Here is a 17,978-nt window from a genome sequence, read left to right on the forward strand (position 1 = left end):
AAGACAAATTCCTCCTCATAAAACACTGTAATAATCATTAAACTCTCCTCAAACGATGAGTGTTTCTGGTAATTCATATAAATTACTTTTGTTTTAAATGTAGTAAATCACATAAATTACGGAGACAATTAAACTGACATTTGGATTTGTCTTTTGTCTTATGTTTTCATCTTTATTTTTTTCTTTTTCTGCTTGCTAAGTAGAATAGCTTTTCTTTTCTCTAGATCGAATGCGACACCTGAAGGACTCGCAGAAAAGTGCTTTAGCAATGAACTCTCGTCGTGAGCAGTGTCTCCGCTGGCAATTTCGAAATATTCTTTGCTTTCGATTCTCCCCTCAAAGTTCAAAACCTTCCACTCTAATTCAGTGTGCTTCTTTTTCAAAGTGTATTACTATGAGAAAAGAAAAGGGTTGACAAATTCCATCTCGGCTGAAAAGAAAAATGGTAGTTTACAGAGCAGTCAGTTCCTTTCTCATCCTTGGACTAATTTTCTTGGTGATTTCTACACCTCTTGCTCATAGCTTCCATCTAAAACCAAAAGCCGTTCCACAAGAACGGGAAAATTTTGTCAAAGCTTCAACACAATGGTACAATCTTTTTTTCTTGCCTTTCCCAATTTCTTATTTTTTTTTTGGGATGTAGGAAGATTTTTAAAAGGGATTCTTTTCCATGATATATCCGGTGTAGAATGCAGTCAAAGATTTGATTTTTGTTTTTGGGAATTTTGTTTGAATGTGTAAAAAGGGTTGTTAAGAGCAACAATAGCCAGATGCAATAGTAGAAAAGCAAAATGATGAGTGAAAGTTTTGGTAATGTGGACAACTCTACAAGAGAAGTTCCAAAAGGACCTAACCCTCTACACTAAAGGAAGGGCCCCATTGGCCCATGAAAAATATCTCTTCTTTTTCACACTATGACGTCAAATTTTTCAACCATCCCAACCATCATTTTCCTCAGGGAAGCCATTCAAGAGTTGGCCTTTTTTCTTTCTTTCTTTTATGGTATGTAGTTCATCATGAGTATGGCAGTTTATAGAGTATAGAAGGTTATATGAATTCTTTTCTATTTGTTCTTCGTATACTATCAGTTGATGATTGAATTTTATAACAATATATCTATGTATATATAGAGGAATCAGCATGCTATTATTGAAACATGTATGAGTTTTTTGTGTATCATAATTTACTCTTTTGCTAGCATAGCTTTGAAATTTTACATTGAAATTGAGAATGGTATTGGATTTATCGAAATTGTGGTCCAAGGGTGTTTTGATCAAATAAGCCTTTGATTCTTTTTTTTTAAACTCTTTTTGTCTTTTCTGAATAGAGGAAGTTGAATATGATTATATATATGTATATATATATATATATATATGCCATTTGTATTCTGGAAGTATGTTGAGAAGGGATGTGAGTCATTTATACGAAATAAAATTTTTAAGAAAAAGAGAGAGAAGGGTTAATAACTCCAGCATCCCTTGAGATTTGGCCAAACTATCAATCATACCCTATATTTTGAGTGTCTTATATCTACCAACTCTCTGTGTTGGCGCCTAAACCGAAATAATAAATGTACCAAAATGAGGAAGTGCTTGATTTAAAATATATGAAAATAGAATCTTTCGAGCTAGAAACTCTCTCTCTCTCTCTCTCTCTCTCTCTCTCTCTCTCTCTTCTTGACATTTGTATAGTTTTATTGTTTTGCAACCTAACTAGGGCTAGAAACATCTTTTTATTTTATGAGGTTTTTATAATAATTGAGCCATAATTGTAGGTAGTAGTTTTTGTAGGTTCTCACTGTTTGGCTATGCTATGGCTGCGAGGGTTCTAGACTTCCAGTGTTTAAATGATGGATCAAAAGGGGAAGAAAAAGAAAGAGGAAGAGAAAAGGGAGATAAAGGTTCAATCATCAACGGGGAGTTTAGGGGTTATCATCACTTATGTGGTGTACATGTCAAATTTTTCTTTGAAGGTGTTATTACATCCTCGTTTAAAATTGTACTAGATATTTGATGGCATATCAAGCCAAATTTTTGGCATTCTATGTAACTTGTTATAAAAACCATAAAGAAGGATGAATGAGGTTGAGGGATAAAAAAGACAAAGAAAGTGAAACTTAATAGGATGGGAGTGTTCAGCTTTCTCAGAATTTTAGCCACTTCTTTATTTGTATGAGCAAGGTATTTATGGAATGAAAACTAATGGGATTTAATTCACATATCGACCCAATTGAACTCAGCCACTTCAATAATCATTCTTCCAACTCTCGTTGCAGTAAAATTTCAATCAAAGTTATTCCAATTATTAGATAACAATTTTGAAGAAACTAGAAAGAATAATGGTTGTTTACATGCATATCCTATTAAAGATAAATTTGCACAACAATAAGTACTTCATAAACGTTTATAGTGATAAAGTTATATTCTTGCTTTAAAAAAAATAGAAAGGGGTCCCAAGTAGTAACTTGTTATGTTCAAATAGTACAATTTCTCCGAGTCTTTAGATTTGACTTTCATATTTTTCTCCATGCATATAACAAGTTTAGGATACAAGTTTTTCTCTCTTTTTTTAATATTCAAGGGGAGATTCTAAGCCTAAAAGCGGTTCGAAAGTCAAACCAAAAACCTTTTGATCACTAGACTAATATTCCTACCAATTAAATGAAGTCTAGGGGTTTGACAAAAAAAAAAATGAAGTCTAGGGAACAGCAGACACAATTTAAATTGAATTGAATCACATTTTAGAGCTTTCCTGGATTGCAACACCCCAAAGATGCAGCAAAAGCCCAATACTTGTATCTTCAGCTTTTCATTTTGGATCCCAGATGTCCTTAGAATATAAACCTACGAGTTGGGCCTCTAAAATATCTATAAAAATTGGATTAATATCAAGAATTATTGGGCCTAAGAACCTGATTATCCATTATGATATCTTTACAAGTAACTAGTTGGTGTGCCATTTTCTAGATTTTCCTTTCTACCCCTCACTTCCCCCTTTTCTGCTACCCACTCCCACCTTTTGCTCACAATGACTAACATTATTAGTGTAACCAATTTTCTTTAAAATTAATTTTGAACTTATCTAATTACATGTTTCCAATACAACAACCCATAAATAGTATATTTATCAAACCAACCATAATCTTATAGGGGAATTTGTCAAAATTTATATATAAATAAAAATAATTTATACATAAATATATATTTTTAAATTGTGCACATGTCGAATGTTCCTTAACACTAGCTATAATTATATACATGCCATAAAAACTACAGTTATAGTTTATCTATCATAATAATAAGCCGGCCAGATGTTATTTATTTTCACAGAAGGGTAAATTTGTATTTTTTGATGAAAGTGTTACAACTTAGGGGTGATTATTCTGAAGTTTTAATAGTGATCCCATATTCTTTTTTAATGTGTTTATCTTATGTACTCTAAATGGAAAAAACTGAAAAGTGCTTTTTGTATGTATTAACTGAGATGAAAATTTTTATTTGAGATTGTTAAGTCACTTTTCATCTCATAAAAAGTAATGTTGAAGGACAAATAAAAATAGAATGATTTGCACCAAACCTTGCCAATCAGTTGCTTCCATTAGATGCGTACCAATTTTTCTTTTCTTTTTTAGGGGGCTAAATTCTGTACCAATTACTATACATTGTAAAACTAATTTGATAATCATGACTAAATCCTATGACTTAAGAAAAAGGGAAAATGATTAATTTCATCCCTGAACATTTTTACTAAAGTCAATTTAGTCCCTAAACTTTAATTTTGACTAATGTGATCCTTAAATTTGATTTTTACATCTAATTAAATCCCTCCACAGTGGTGTCACCGCCTAAAATCAATCATACTCCTACTTTATCAGCTAAAAAGGATATTTTAAAACTTCAAGCGGCTTCGTATGATTCAGGGCAATTTCTAAAATTTTAGGGTATTTTTTAAATTTTTTTTCACCCCACCTCCTACTTTAATCCTTCCTACCAGCCCTCTCCTCCCATCCCATCTCCACCATCTCATCTTCTCTGCACTTTCTCCATTTCCCACTACCATCTTGTTGCCCACACCATAGTCACCATCCTCTTCACTCCTCTACCACCGCCCACCGCCCCTCCCTTCCCCCTTCTTCTCCCCCACCAACCACCACTGCCACACTCTCCTCCCTTCCTTCCTTCCCCATTTTACCGTGCTATACTCGTAACTGGCAGTAGTAGAATATACAGGTAAATTCTTCAAACTTTCTTTGATTAGAGTTCAATTCATTGGTAGTTAAACATACATGGGAACTTATTAATTTTTCAATCAATATGCATCCTAAAGATGATTTGATTCTTATACAGGCTTGTGTATATATTGGATGCAGATCAAGGGGTACAAGTTGCTATAGTTCATAGGGTATGTCGTTGCATACAGTAAAGCGATAGTTATACGAGCTCGCCGTGGAATTTGGAAGAAACCAAAAACCAGCCATCTCCTTCAATGGTGGAGCCCGAGCAGGCATTTTGAGAACTTCCATGTTCATAAGGGATAAGACCGTATAGAAAACTCCAACTTACAATCACGTAGCTAATCTTTGAAATTTATACTCCAGCTGGTCTGAGAAACTTCCCTCATGGTATTTTTTTTTCTCAGATTTTCTCCACCAATGCAAAAGAAAAAGAGTTCAAACATGGTCAAAATTTCATCTATAAAAACCTCAACACCTTCACCATCAGAACTTAACCAATCTTCTCAACAACAAAAATCCAGCTAGTGGAATCACTAGGCGATCAAAACTTATCTTTGGAAGAAAAAATTGTCGATACCGGAGAAGATTAAGATCAATTATTCTGTTATCTCATTTCGTAGCTCAACCGCCGGTAGTGAGCTCAGCTCAAATTCTAGCAAGTTTCACCTGAACCTGGGGTACCTCCTACAAGCGGACAATGAGATGTGCCTTGCTCCCACTATCTCCGCAACCCAAGCCAAAAAAACAAAAATATAAACATTTTTTGTGGAACTCATGACGACGTGGATAATGGGCTAGGGAACATAACTGGGTTTGAGAGAGTTACCAAGACACGACTCGTTTGATTCGGGGCTCCACGAGCGAGTCACTAATGAGAATAATTATGAGTGCCAATGGTAACTAAAATTTCGTGAATGTTGTTGGGTTGTTCAATTGTTTGATTGTTCGCTTGAGCTTGGTGCCGATGACAGAGAATTTGTGACTGATGAGAAGATCGACAAGAATCCTCTCCACTTGCCCATGAAGATGGTCTGAAGGCGCGGTCGGATGAGGAGGTGGTAGGCAAAAATGGGAGGTAGTGATGGCCGGAGTTGAGAATCAATTGGGAGAAGAATAAGAAATAGAAATGCAGCAGTAACGTTCGGTTTAGTTGCAGAAGATGATATACTTTTATTATTAAAAATTGCAATTTTGGTCCCCCTAGCTTTTTCCTTGTGTTGTGTTTTGGCCATTGACTTGTAATTCCTATAATATCCTTAACATGGTTGTGACTTTTGTCCTAGAAAGTTTCTAATTTGTGGTGCTGTCGAGAGGTGTCAATCTTAAACTAATTATATTGATCGTTCAAATCGCCTAACAATAATCTATTCATTAATTTTGAATGGGTTTAAATGAGTGTTTAATTAAATTTATTTAATTGATGGGTAGTGGTTCGACTAGACTCACTTTTTTTACATTTATTTAAAAATAATTATACATTTAAACTCGACTTTTAATAAGTGTTAAGTAAATAAATTTAAATTTTTTATCAATTTAATAACAATAAAATATCATTATTTCTTATCAAACAACATGTGAACAAATAGAAAAAAATAAGTAAAATTTTAAGTGACTCATAAAGGGTAATTTGGTATTACCCAAACCTATATTCATTAATTAAATAGATATGAATATGTTGATTCAATTATATTCATTACCTAATTATGATCGGTCCAAATCCATCGAATCACCTATTTTGACACCTCTAGTGCCGCCATAAAAGGATGAAATTGGCTAGTAAATTTAAGTTTAGGGGCTAAAAATATCCAAATAAAAAAAATAACGAAATTGGTTTAAGTAGAAAAGTTGAAGGATTAAAATGACCATTTACCCTAAGAAAACTCTCATTAATCATGCCTCTCAAATGACAGCTAGGAGAGGCGTTGAATATTGGCCATGATTTAATTAATCAGCTGTCAAGTTGATAAAGTAGGACGAACCAGAGAAAAAGATGAGGTTGCTGACGTCAATCACTACGTGGACAAATGTAGAACTAGTATTTTAACGAAATGCCTCGATGCGCAATCATAAAGAAATTATTTGATCGAGTAGGAGTGCATTAATTGCGGATAATCTGGCCCTTCCACCTCAATAATTTGCTAGCAGCCTCTGAGTTATCCTCAAAACGCACAAGACGACAAGTTCAAATGACTTATGTGAGAAAATTGGAGTAATTGATAACTTTTACAATAAATTTCATTAGTTTTTTCTAATAGGTGCCCGATGCAGCATTTGTTAACACAGTTAAATTTCATTTAACTTACAATGTATATAGAATATAGACATACTAACAAGTATTACTTTTTTTTTTTACATTTATATAAGTTTTTAACTAATTTTATTTTTTTTAAAATTTAACACTTGAAATACATTTTAATGGACGCTCGTTAGGCAGACCCAATTTCATTTAGTACTTTATTGGTTTACTTGTCTTGTAATGTTTCCCAATTAGCCAAGGTGCGCCAATTTGGCTTCGTTTGATTCACCTGTTTTAGGAGGACAACAAGAAAAAATGTTAGCATATTTGAACTTGGGAATTTTTACGATGCAGATTTAGAATCTTTATCATGCCTTGGTAATAAACCAAGTAGCTTAACCAAGCTGATAAAAGGAGAACATTTGAAACTCTCCCTCGGCAGTGAAAAGTTCGAATTCTTACCCTAGGTGCCACTTAAATATAAAAAATGTAAAAATTGCAATAGTTTAGACTAAAAGTGAGGTTTGGCTCGTCTAGTTTTCCTTTCATGGAAAATTCTATTGGGATATTATAGAAATATGTTAAGAGTTGGACTATTGCTGATAAAAACGTAAAAGGGTTCGGCAAACAAGTGTTTAATGAACATTCGTTAATAAGAGTTTTAAATATTAATTTTTTGAAAAAATATAATTAATTTGAAAAATATATAAGTACAAAAGCATCCATTAATTGTGAATGTGTGTATCAATATGATAAGTTGGATGTAAATTAAATATCTATACTATATATAATGGGAGGGTAGGGGTTTGGGGCAAACAATTATTGTCACTTTATAAACTTCCATTTTTACCCTTATAAAAACTACTTTTTCTTTAACTACCTATACACATGTTGTCCAAATAATTATCCATGAGCATTTTTCACCTTTAACTATTTAAGCCTATATTTTCAACATAACCACCTCTAAGTATTATGACTACCAATATAAAATTATTTCGTCAAAGAAATTTAAACAACCTAATAAAACTTTTTAATAACTGTCCATTATTTTTCTTATATATATATATATATATATATATATTAATTTGCATACACATAGGGTGTGCATTGAACACTAGTGTTAGTAAATACCTATTGGACAATCGTTAAAAATATCCAAAGTGAAAATACTAAATATGTTGAAATTAAAGAAGAAAAAGAAACTATAGTGGAATGAGGCCATATAGTCTAAGAAACTATTATAATTGCAACTTTTACCTTGAAGAACGAATTTGCCACTTTAGCAATCATTTCTTTTAGAGCAAATTATTCGGATGGTCACTAAACTTTTGTAATCGTTGAGTATTTGCTATTAAATTATTAAAAGTCTAATTTTGATCATTTAAATGTCAAAAATTAAGATTCGAAACCACTCCGTTAGATTTAGTCGTTAAGTATGTCAAATCTGACTATCCACGCATTCCTAAGACAAAACAAAAGGGCAATTTAGGAAGTTGCACAAACAATTTATTTTGTCCATTTTTTAAGCCAACACTGTACCCACACCTTCCACCGGACCTGGCGCACTCATTGCGTATACTAGTATCCGCTTTCCATCTGATGTCGAACCCTAGCCGGAGGACTTGATCCGAGCCAGTAAAATTAACGGATCCTCCATTACCCGTTTGAAGGACCGGATATACCACAAGGGCCCTCAATTTCCAGGACCAACTTCTCCAGGCAAGACAGAGGCATTATTGCTTCCATTGCTCCCACAGGAAAGAACGTTGGGTAAATTGACTAGGCAGCCATAGAGAAACGTGATGTTTATATAACTCGCGGAGTAATCAAACAAGGTGTAATCTGGACACGTCTTCTCTAGCAACTCTCAAAGTCTGGGTGGTTGGATGGATATCCAAGACCCAATATGTCATGTTCTTGATCTCAAGTCTTGTAACATTACTGCTCTGATCGCATCTTAACTCTAGCCCCGGATAGCAACAGTATGCCGGATCTTCGTATCCCCGGAAAGGATATCCTATTCCAGTGATGCTGCCGCAGCTGAATACATTCCCACAGGTCTCATAAAATTCTGCCAGATTACTTGAAACAGGATGAAGTTGAAGAAGTATAGAGGCGAGAAAACAGAGAACAGTGGGGAACGACTGTAAAGGGCTGTGGGATTTCATTTATTTTGGAGGAGAAGATATCATGAAGAGAACAGATTTATTTTGCAAAGAAAATCGCTAGCCACCGATGTAGTTGTTGGAGGGAGGAAATTTAAGAGAGGATAAAGACAAAATAAATTGTTTGTCGGACTTCCTAAATTGTCCATTTGTTTTGTCTCGATAATTGCACAAGCAGTTGACATACTTAACTATTAAATCTAACAGAATGATCTCGAATATTAACTTCTGATATTTTAATATTTAAAACTAAATTTTTAATAATTTAATGGTCAAAAATTGACTATTATAAAAATTTAACAGTCATTCCAATAATTTGCTCTTTCTTTTAACCCCAGACACTGAAGTTCAACAGGTAGTATAATGATGCATCTAGAATAAGCCCCAAATTTACAATTATTAGTAGCTATGTTTGTAAACTACTCGACCTTCGTTCTCATCCCATAGGCCAGTGTTCAAAATCAACAACATATCATTTTTTGTCTCTCTCCCTCTCTCTCTCTCAGTTAAGAATTTTAATGGAGAAAGCCGAAAAGGAAAACATTGTAATGTTCCCTTTTATGGCACAAGGTCATATACTACCCTTTCTAGCCTTAGCCCTCCAGCTCGAACAAAAAGGTCACAGCATAACCTACATAAGCACCCCTCTCAACGTCAAGAAACTGGAATCATCAATCCCTCCAAGCTCCTCCATTCGCCTTGTTGAAATCCCCTTCAACAGCTCAGATCACGGTCTCCCTCCAGATGCCGAAAACAACGATGATCTTCCTTATAATCTTGTCATTCGCCTTTTAGAAGTCTCCCCATGTCTTGAACCTTCATTCAGGAAGCTACTTGCTGATCTTATCGATCAGCAAAAAGGTGTAAAGCCACTTTGCATCATAGGAGACTTTTTCTTTGGATGGTCTGCTGATGTAGCGCACGAATTTGGGGTATTTCATGCTATTTTCAGTGGAGCTGGAGGGTTTGGCTTGGCATGTTACTACTCAATTTGGTTGAACTTGCCTCACAGACATAACAATGATGAGAAAGGTGAGTTTATGTTGCCTGATTTTCCTGAAGCTGGAAAGTTTCATGTGACTCAGCTTTCCTCTAGTGTACTTATAGCAGATGGTTCTGATCCTTCTTCAATCTTCCAAAGAAAATGCCTTCCATCATGGGTGAATTCAGATGGATTTTTGTTCAACACAGTGGAAGAGCTAGACAAGATTGGATTAACATATTTTCGACGAAAGTTAGGCATACCTGTTTGGGCGGTTGGACCAATATTGTTACCAGTGGATGGAAGAGCTAAAGCTAGTAAAACATCAGGGATTACTCCTGAAGAATGCATAGAATGGCTCAATTCAAAATCACCAAATTCAGTACTATACATCTCATTTGGTTCTGAAACTACAATTTCAGCATCACAAATGATGCAATTAGCAAAAGCCTTGGATGCTGGAGAGACAAGCTTCATATGGGTGGTTAGGCCTCCTATAGGTTTTGACACGAACACGGAATTTATAGCAGAAGAATGGCTGCCAGAAGGCTTTCTGCAGAGAATCACAGATCAGAACAAGGGCTTAATAGTTGAAAAATGGGCACCCCAGTTGGAAATTTTGTGTCACAAAGCTGTGGCTGCATTTTTGTGTCACTGTGGATGGAATTCAGTACTGGAATCTCTCATCAACGGTGTGGCCTTAATTGGTTGGCCTATTGCAGGTGACCAATTTTACAATGCTAAACTTTTGGTTGAATTGGTTGGAGTTTGTGTAGAGGTGGCTAGAGGAATCAGTTTTGAGGTTAGGCATGAAGATATAAAATACAAAATAGAGTTGGTCATGGGTGAAAATGATGAAAATGACAAAGGGAAAGAAATAAGAAGGAAAGCTGTTGAAGTTAAGAACATGATTAAGGAAACAATTATGGAAAATGATGGGTTCAAGGGATCATCTATCAAAGCCATGGAAGAGTTCCTCAACGCAGCACTGCTTATGAAGGAAGGAAGAAGCAGAGCTGATGGAACAGAGTAATTAGTTTTCTTTATTAGTTATTTTGCTTTTGGAATTACATGAATCCAAATCAGGTATATCGACTTTCTACAGAAGCATTTTGCAAATAAAGTTTGTGTTAATAGAATTGGCTGTAGAGAATGTTGAAGATCTATACAAATGTATAGGCAATTCTTTTTGATGTAGAATTGGTGCTCTCCTATAGTTTTGAAAGAGTTCAAACAAAAAGTTTTGGACTAATTTCACTTTACACTTTGAAATTATCACATATTATTCAATTTACTGTCACAATTAGCACATCATAATGATGTATTAACTCCATATTTGACTCATGGAAGAAATGGAGATTTATCCCTATTCCAAAATGTTATTGATGTTTTCCTTTGTTTTTTTTTTTTTTGGTTCTTTCTCTGGGTGGGGAGGGAAGTGATGAACAATCAAGTGTGGACTTAGGAAATTTGAAAGCTCGAGCAAACTAACAACCATTTTTGGTCTTATCTTAATCCATAACATGTAATCTGTTGAATAAAATGCCAAGAAAGATATGCTTTGCTGCCTGCAATTGCAAGCACCATATAGCTTGTTTGAATATTATGACTTCTAATCGATTCCCCTCAAACTTGTTTTCCTTGAAATTTCCACCTTGTGAGTCTCACCACCAAGGTATATTTATCACAATAAAAAAATTCTATATAGAGAAGCCAGAGAGAGAGAGAGAGAGAGAGTGCTAATAAACGTGCGCCCATGCACCACCATTATTGGTGGTGGTCCTGAGATTGGTGTCGGTTGTTGTTGCTTATTTTACGAAGCAAGCTGATACCATCAAGCATCCAATGTCTTCCTTGGCATTCCAAGTGTGCATGCAATTTGTTCATGTATTTGTTTATGATATACATAGACTAGTCAGGGAAAGGATTCCTATTGATTCGATATCTGTAATTTTTACCGTTAAAGGATCCTGCATTTTGGGTTCTGTTTCAAACCCAATCTACAGACAAAACCATAAATACCTTCAGGTCAAAGTTGGAACTTTCTCCTAATTGCTTTTGAAAACTACAGTAGTTTCCCTGTAGTTCTTTTTAGTCCGTAAACGACCTGGTAAGGATAATTAGAGGGTTTAGATATTCTTGATCCAGAGATAAAATGAAAAATCACCAGCTAAAAGATCTCCCAATGTCAGTGTCCGCTCACTAGAGTGCTTTTGTCTCAAGCGTACCCAATCTTTTCGCATTTAACTGCTGCATTGAAGTTTACCAATTAAACAATTGGTTTCGAGCTTTGGCAGTTTCCATCTCTTCACCAGTATTCACAGAAATAGGAAATTCATATAGCTATAGAGGATATGGCGATATGCTACTTGATAAGCAATATGACAAATAGTTGCAAGATTCATTGCAAGTTATTATCAACTAACTGAAGATTAGCAAGTCATTGGAGCATTAACAACAGACAAGATTAGACAGCATAAACAAATACCCTAACCAGCAGACAGCTATCACGAACCAGATATGCATTGACAAATGCCTAAAAGTTACATCCTGTTTTACCAAAGCTTAAATGAATCTTTAAGGACAATGTGTGGACCTTGCTAGAAGCTGCAGAAAACCCACCTTCAAATAACAGCTTCAATGCGGTTTTCCATTATTCATCAATATTGCTTTCATAGACTTTGAACCAGCGGCAAAGCTGCATCCAACAATTACTCCAAAGAGAAAGTTGACTTAAAATTCAAAGCTGAGAATGCCAGAATTACCTAATTCCTGCAATTCCAAGAGACAGGCATAACAGGAACAAACAATTTATATCCACCTTTTGAAAGCTTAGTAATGCCGCACTGAAAAATTCATACTCTATGTCAATTACTTTCCACCTATTCCTTTCTCTTTTCCTTTGCAATGCATCAGTGAAGAGACTCTAGGCTAACGCTGAACAGTTGATTAGGTGTTCAAGAAAGGGTTGTGATATGAGAATATCCAATCTCACTAGCAGATGGTTCAGGGATGTATGAAACTACCAGTTTTTAAGCACTGCTTTACAGCCTCAGACAACCAGCTTTTCCTCATCTAATTCGGGAACCACAACATCTTCCCTCATTACACCATTGTAACTCTCTCCAACTTTTGCTCCAGCTTGTGCAAACAATTCCACCACAGCAGGCAACTTTCCATAGTACCTCTTCAAAGCATCTACAAGTACAACAGGATGATGATCTCGAACATGCCAAACATATACTGGAGGAACAACATCATCAATTGTTGCCTCTTGCCAAGCATGTTGTCCATCACGCATCTGATGCTTGAACGCCTGACATTGCCTCACTCTATGACCCTTGGGCCCAACTTGGACCTCAGAACAATATCCGCATGTTTGAACTGCATATTTCTGCATTAATTTTATGGCTCCTGAACGCATGTTCTCCCATGCTTCCATGCCTTTCTCTGCAAAACCTGCAAAATGTTTCTGCTTTAAATTCAGCATGCATGCAGCGGACCTGATAGCTATTAAACTTCTGCAATAAAAGTGGAAACAGTATTGCTGGAACACAATTTATAAATTTCATCAAGACAGGGAAATCAACCGATTCATTACAACTTTTCCAACAAGAGAATCTGGAATATTTAGTGTACTTATCTCTATATCATAAATGGCATAAGGATTTTTTTCTGTACATAAACACTAGAGGAAGCACCCTGGAAGGGAAAACACAATAAAACTCAAACCTTTTATATCATCAGAAAGCAAATCCAAATTTTTCTCAACTCCACCAGACTTTAATGGAGTATCCCAAAATCCAAAGGCACTGATGTCCTTTCCAGATGAATAATCCTTTGGGAATCTCTTTTCGAAATCAATCAACCTGCCAGCAACACGATAAATAGGATACTCTCTCCTCCTTGTCGGGTGCTCGGGGATGTCCACTCCAGCCTGAATACATAACTCAACTATTGCAGGAATCCGATCCACTTGAAGCCGCTCATCATGCGAAACAGCTCTCCCCAATCTGTCATATAAATGAAAAGAGTCTACTACAGGTAGTAGATGTTCGACTTTCCCTCTCTCCCAAGTGTGCTCTTTAGTGCTCTGACTGCCACTTACATCACATGTTCTAATCATATGAGGAGTACCACCTACATGAACTTCGCCACATAAGCTGCAAGAACGGAGTCATGCAAATTATCAGCATATAGTTACTCAATTTCCTACCGGCTGTCATTCCAGAAAGAATTCTTTTATCCAATGATCAATACTTTCATCCAACTTTCTAGTAATCTGCTAAAAAGGAAAAGAAAAAAGACTTTCTACTAGTCTTGATCACAATTTTGAATGCATTAAGAGATTACCAAATGATGCTAGACACTAGACAGGAGCAAACTATTGCAGATTCTCACATACATTTGTTTGAAAGCGGTGATGATAGAAATGACTCAGAAACAGAAGAAATCTTATATTCAATACGTGGTATGCAAAAAGCAATTCCTCATTGGTCAAGCACTCTAAAATTGCTGAATTATATAATCACTGAGTACTACACTCCTATTCAGCTTCTCATTTACACTATAATTTGATATTCCAATTCATGTAGCCTTCTTTTGATCACTATGTCTAAATTTTCCAAAAATACTCCACTTGCACTGGATCCTATCTCAAAAACTACCTGGTGATAAAGGAAAATTTATGTGGTCCAGATCATTATTCTCATAGCCATTATTTCAGACGTCACAAATATTTTGATTCTTTTTTAGTCAACTTAACCAACAGAATGTTATTATACACCAACTTTGCTGACCAAATTGACACAAAAGGCTTAGCTTCTTCCCTTTTTGCTTTTGTGCAAACCAATGTTCTACTTTTTGCATTCAGTTTCAAATAAAAACAGGGAAGCAAACTCTTAATCTCTACATAATTCAATTATTGCAATTTAGGAATGAGACACCATTAGCATTATGCCATATATATCCTTCTAAGAGTACCACAAAGCAAAACCGATTGTTCACATTAAAATGACCAATGCAGCTCTCAAGAACAAAATACTAAGTCAAAATTATTGAGGAAATCCTGTTATTGATTTACCTGCAGAAATAAATAGGAATACTATCAGCAACTCTCCTAGCACAAGCCAATAATTCAGCTTTAGTAGATAAAACATGATGAGCGACTGGAACTAGTGATTTAACCAATAAACCATTTTCAGGAGCATTAAGAGTAACCTCTTGGACAAGCCTCCTTTGTTGCTTTTCCAACCTGGCTCTTTGCTTAAGTTCATTAACATTCGTCACCAATGGTTTTCGCTCAGATTTCTTCAGTTTTCTAGGTAGCTCTGTAAAGCCACTCTCACTCGAGTACAGTTTGAAGCACCCATTGCAATATTTTACCATCATCCCATGATAAGGATTAAAAAATTCTTGGGCCTCTTTACGAAACATTTAATCCTGCAATCAGATGTGGAGGGACTTAAATCGTTTTTCCTTTTTGGCAATGGTCTATCGCTTGGGCATTTTAACAAACATGTGGCATGCAGACAAATGACTAGAAGAACAATTGCTCACAGAAATTGCTAAAGTGCAAAAGTGGGTTACAAATTTGAACACCAACGCTTGAACTAAGTTTTGTGAGCGAAAACGAATGGAGGAGACTTCAGGAATCGCAAATTCTGGAAAAACTATAAGGTTTTTGGGAAGCGTTGGCCGTTGGGGCAGTTGGGGCGGCCTGGCAGGTGGTCGGGAAATTTGAATTCAGTTGCATTTCTTGTTTTATTTGCTTTTATTCTTGGGACAAATATCAGAAGCCCCCCTGAGGTTTTTCTTAATATCACTTAGCGCTCCTGAGATTTTAAAAATACTACTTACCTCCCCTAATAATTTCAAAATGATTATATTAATCCTCATTTGGTACATAATTCACATATCAAATAAATAGAGTTCATAACATTAAAGAAAAAGAAACAAAAATCACTTTCTTTTCTTTTTTCTTTCTTCAACATTCCTTTTTACTCATTTTTTTGGATGACTATGTAATTTTTTATTTGCAAATTATAATAAAAAATTAAATTTTGTTTATCTTTTTCTTTTTGTGATTCTAATAAGATGCGGTATGATTTCTTTATTTAATTTGAGTTGACTTTTATAATGATTTAGTACAATTTGAAGGTTTAGGCCAGAGGTTGAGAAAAGGTTGGGCAAAAAAATAAGGTTCATAAGAAATTTGTTTTAAGTATATAAAGTTGAATTGGTGCTAATATATTTCTTTGCAAATATCTTTTTATTTTATATTTTTATGGACTATAGTTCTGTGATGTAGTTAGTGGTGGCAATAAGTCCCAAGTGTGAGGACCCGAAAAATTTTCTTATTTTTATTTTATTTTACTGGTTTATTTAATTATTTGTTCACCCGTTTACCCTAAATAATTTATTTCACCCGTTTTAAGTCTATTTCTATGTAAAAATGTCCCTTTTATATTTTTAAAACGTTCCGTTAGCAAAATTAATTTTTCAATGGCTCGTTTAACGAGAAATAGCGAATACACGTTTTTCGAGATAAATTCGATCCGAGAGTACATTAGTTTTGAAGAACTAAAGATGATTAAGAATAGACTAAGAAAAGTTAATTGAGAGATTAGATGTGAGTGAGTTAAAAAAATTAAGCTTTTACCGCGCGCGTCAATAATTTCCCGAAAGTCGCGCCGGTACGACTAATTGGAGATTTGAGGAATTAATCCTAGACTACTAAGGGTGAATAATTACCATATTAAAGGAGTTACATTGGAGGTTTAGTGCACAAGTGTATCAAACCCGAGAGAAAGTGGTAGTACAAAACCCCATTTAGGCACTATTAAGAGTTGACTTTTTACCCAACACTTATGGCTACTATTTCATTCTTTCTCTCCAAGTTTCCATCACACAAAAACCCTCATCTCTGTCTCCTCACTCCCTCAATTTTTGGCCAGACCAAGAGACAAGAAAAGGAAGAAGAAAAAACTCCATTGTTAGCTTCAAATCACTCACCAAACCTCCACCAAATCACCCACAACTTGGAGTACCACTCTAACTTGAAGGGAAGAGAGGGCCGGCTGGTTAAGGGTTGTTTTAAGGAGTTTCTCACAACAAAAATATAGAGTTTCATCTTGAGTTCTGAAGGTATAAACATCTCCACCAAAGCTTTTACTTTCTTGTTTCATTTCTTGGTTTTGAAGCTTGTAGCTTCCTTATTGTTGTTGTTACTTGGAGTTGGTTGGTTGAAGTGGGCTCTATGAACTCCCACCTTGGTTATATAAGGGCTGCCATGATGTTTATGTGTGTGTTAGTGTGTTTGTGATGAGTTTTACTAGAAGAAACTAGAAGAGGAAAAAGAAAGAGAGAAAACCGTGAGAGGAAGTAAGCTGGCTGAATCTGTCCTGTTATTGCCTTGCCTATATTTCAAATTTTTGATGCTCAAATGACTGTGAAACTGATGTATATATGTGGTATATTGTATGTGCAAAATGCCTTCCGAAAATCATGTCATTTGGTTGATCAAAACTAGAATTTTCGAAACTGCAAGAAATCTGGAAATGGTCATCCGAAGGCCTGAATAGTGTATCTTTGATTGAACATAACTCTTTGTACAAAAGTCGAAATCGAGTGCCGTTTGAGGCATTTGAAACTAGACATTCTTTAGCTTTAAAATGGTGTAAATCACTGTCTAGTTCATTTTGTGTGAACTGCAATGAACTGATAAATTCAGCTGGTCTGTTCTGCCTGTTCATTCAAATGGAAATGAGAAACTGTAACTTGTGGCTTGAATTTGAACTACTTGTGAACTGATTTTGGAAATGATTTCTTCTGATAAAATGTAGCTTTCGGAACCTAGATTCCAACGCCACCAATAATTAGTAATTTTAACTTGTATTGAGTGAGATATGGCCTGATTTTGAAAGTGCGATAAAGCTGGAAAACTGGAAAGTTTCTTCCCTCTTGCTGGCCGAATGGTCAAACTTGTTTTGGAATGTTTTGTTTCGAAAAGTTTGATGTCAATTACCTCTAAATTGCTTATTGGATGTTTATGGAACCTTAGTTTCAGCATTTGAGCTAGTTGGGGTTGATTGTGTGGGACAAAACGTTTGAAAAGGAAAGAGAACCACGGACGGCAGATTTGCTTTGAAATTTTCCCGAACTTTGACTATTTTGTTAACTGTCTTCCCATATGAGTTTTTACGTGAAATTTGGTAGATATATATTTCACATATGGAAGATTTAGTGTACCAAATTTGGTATATTTTCAATGCCATTTCGATGGCTAAATGATACTTCAAAGATAGCTTTTCAAATCTGGAAAATGACTGAACAGTTTGCAAAACGCGACCAACTTTGAAC

The 17,978-nt window shown here is 35.3% G+C and overlaps 2 protein-coding genes across 2 annotated transcripts; one reads left to right on the plus strand and one right to left on the minus strand.

Moving 5' to 3' along the window:
• The first annotated feature begins 9,146 nt into the window (after positions 1–9,146).
• On the plus strand, positions 9,147–10,882 carry LOC113749086 (UDP-glycosyltransferase 92A1). Its single transcript, XM_027292744.1, has one exon. The coding sequence runs from the start codon at positions 9,154–9,156 to the stop codon at positions 10,648–10,650; it is 1,497 nt and encodes a 498-aa protein (XP_027148545.1). The 5' UTR covers positions 9,147–9,153; the 3' UTR covers positions 10,651–10,882.
• A 1,115-nt stretch (positions 10,883–11,997) lies between these two features.
• On the minus strand, positions 11,998–15,321 carry LOC113781750 (APO protein 3, mitochondrial-like). Its single transcript, XM_027327746.1, has 3 exons — positions 14,701–15,321; positions 13,350–13,780; positions 11,998–13,076 (listed from the first exon to the last, which is right to left on the minus strand). The coding sequence occupies exons 1-3, from the start codon at positions 15,051–15,053 to the stop codon at positions 12,670–12,672; spliced, it is 1,191 nt and encodes a 396-aa protein (XP_027183547.1). The 5' UTR covers positions 15,054–15,321; the 3' UTR covers positions 11,998–12,669.
• Between the last annotated feature and the right edge of the window lie 2,657 nt (positions 15,322–17,978).

This window comes from Coffea eugenioides, chromosome 1 (assembly GCF_003713205.1).
Source record: "Coffea eugenioides isolate CCC68of chromosome 1, Ceug_1.0, whole genome shotgun sequence".
In the NCBI taxonomy this organism is placed as follows: domain Eukaryota; kingdom Viridiplantae; phylum Streptophyta; class Magnoliopsida; order Gentianales; family Rubiaceae; genus Coffea; species Coffea eugenioides.

Coding starts and splice junctions, on each gene's coding strand:
- LOC113749086 (XM_027292744.1), top strand. CDS start 9,154: ATGGAGAAAGCCGAAAAGGAAAACATTGTAATGTTCCCTTTTATGGCA.
- LOC113781750 (XM_027327746.1), bottom strand. CDS start 15,053: ATGTTTCGTAAAGAGGCCCAAGAATTTTTTAATCCTTATCATGGGATG. Junction 13,781..14,700: donor ATTCCTATTTATTTCTGCAG/GTAAATCAATAA, acceptor CCGTTCTTGCAG/CTTATGTGGCGAAGTTCATG. Junction 13,077..13,349: donor GCTTTCTGATGATATAAAAG/GTTTGAGTTTTA, acceptor AACATTTTGCAG/GTTTTGCAGAGAAAGGCATG.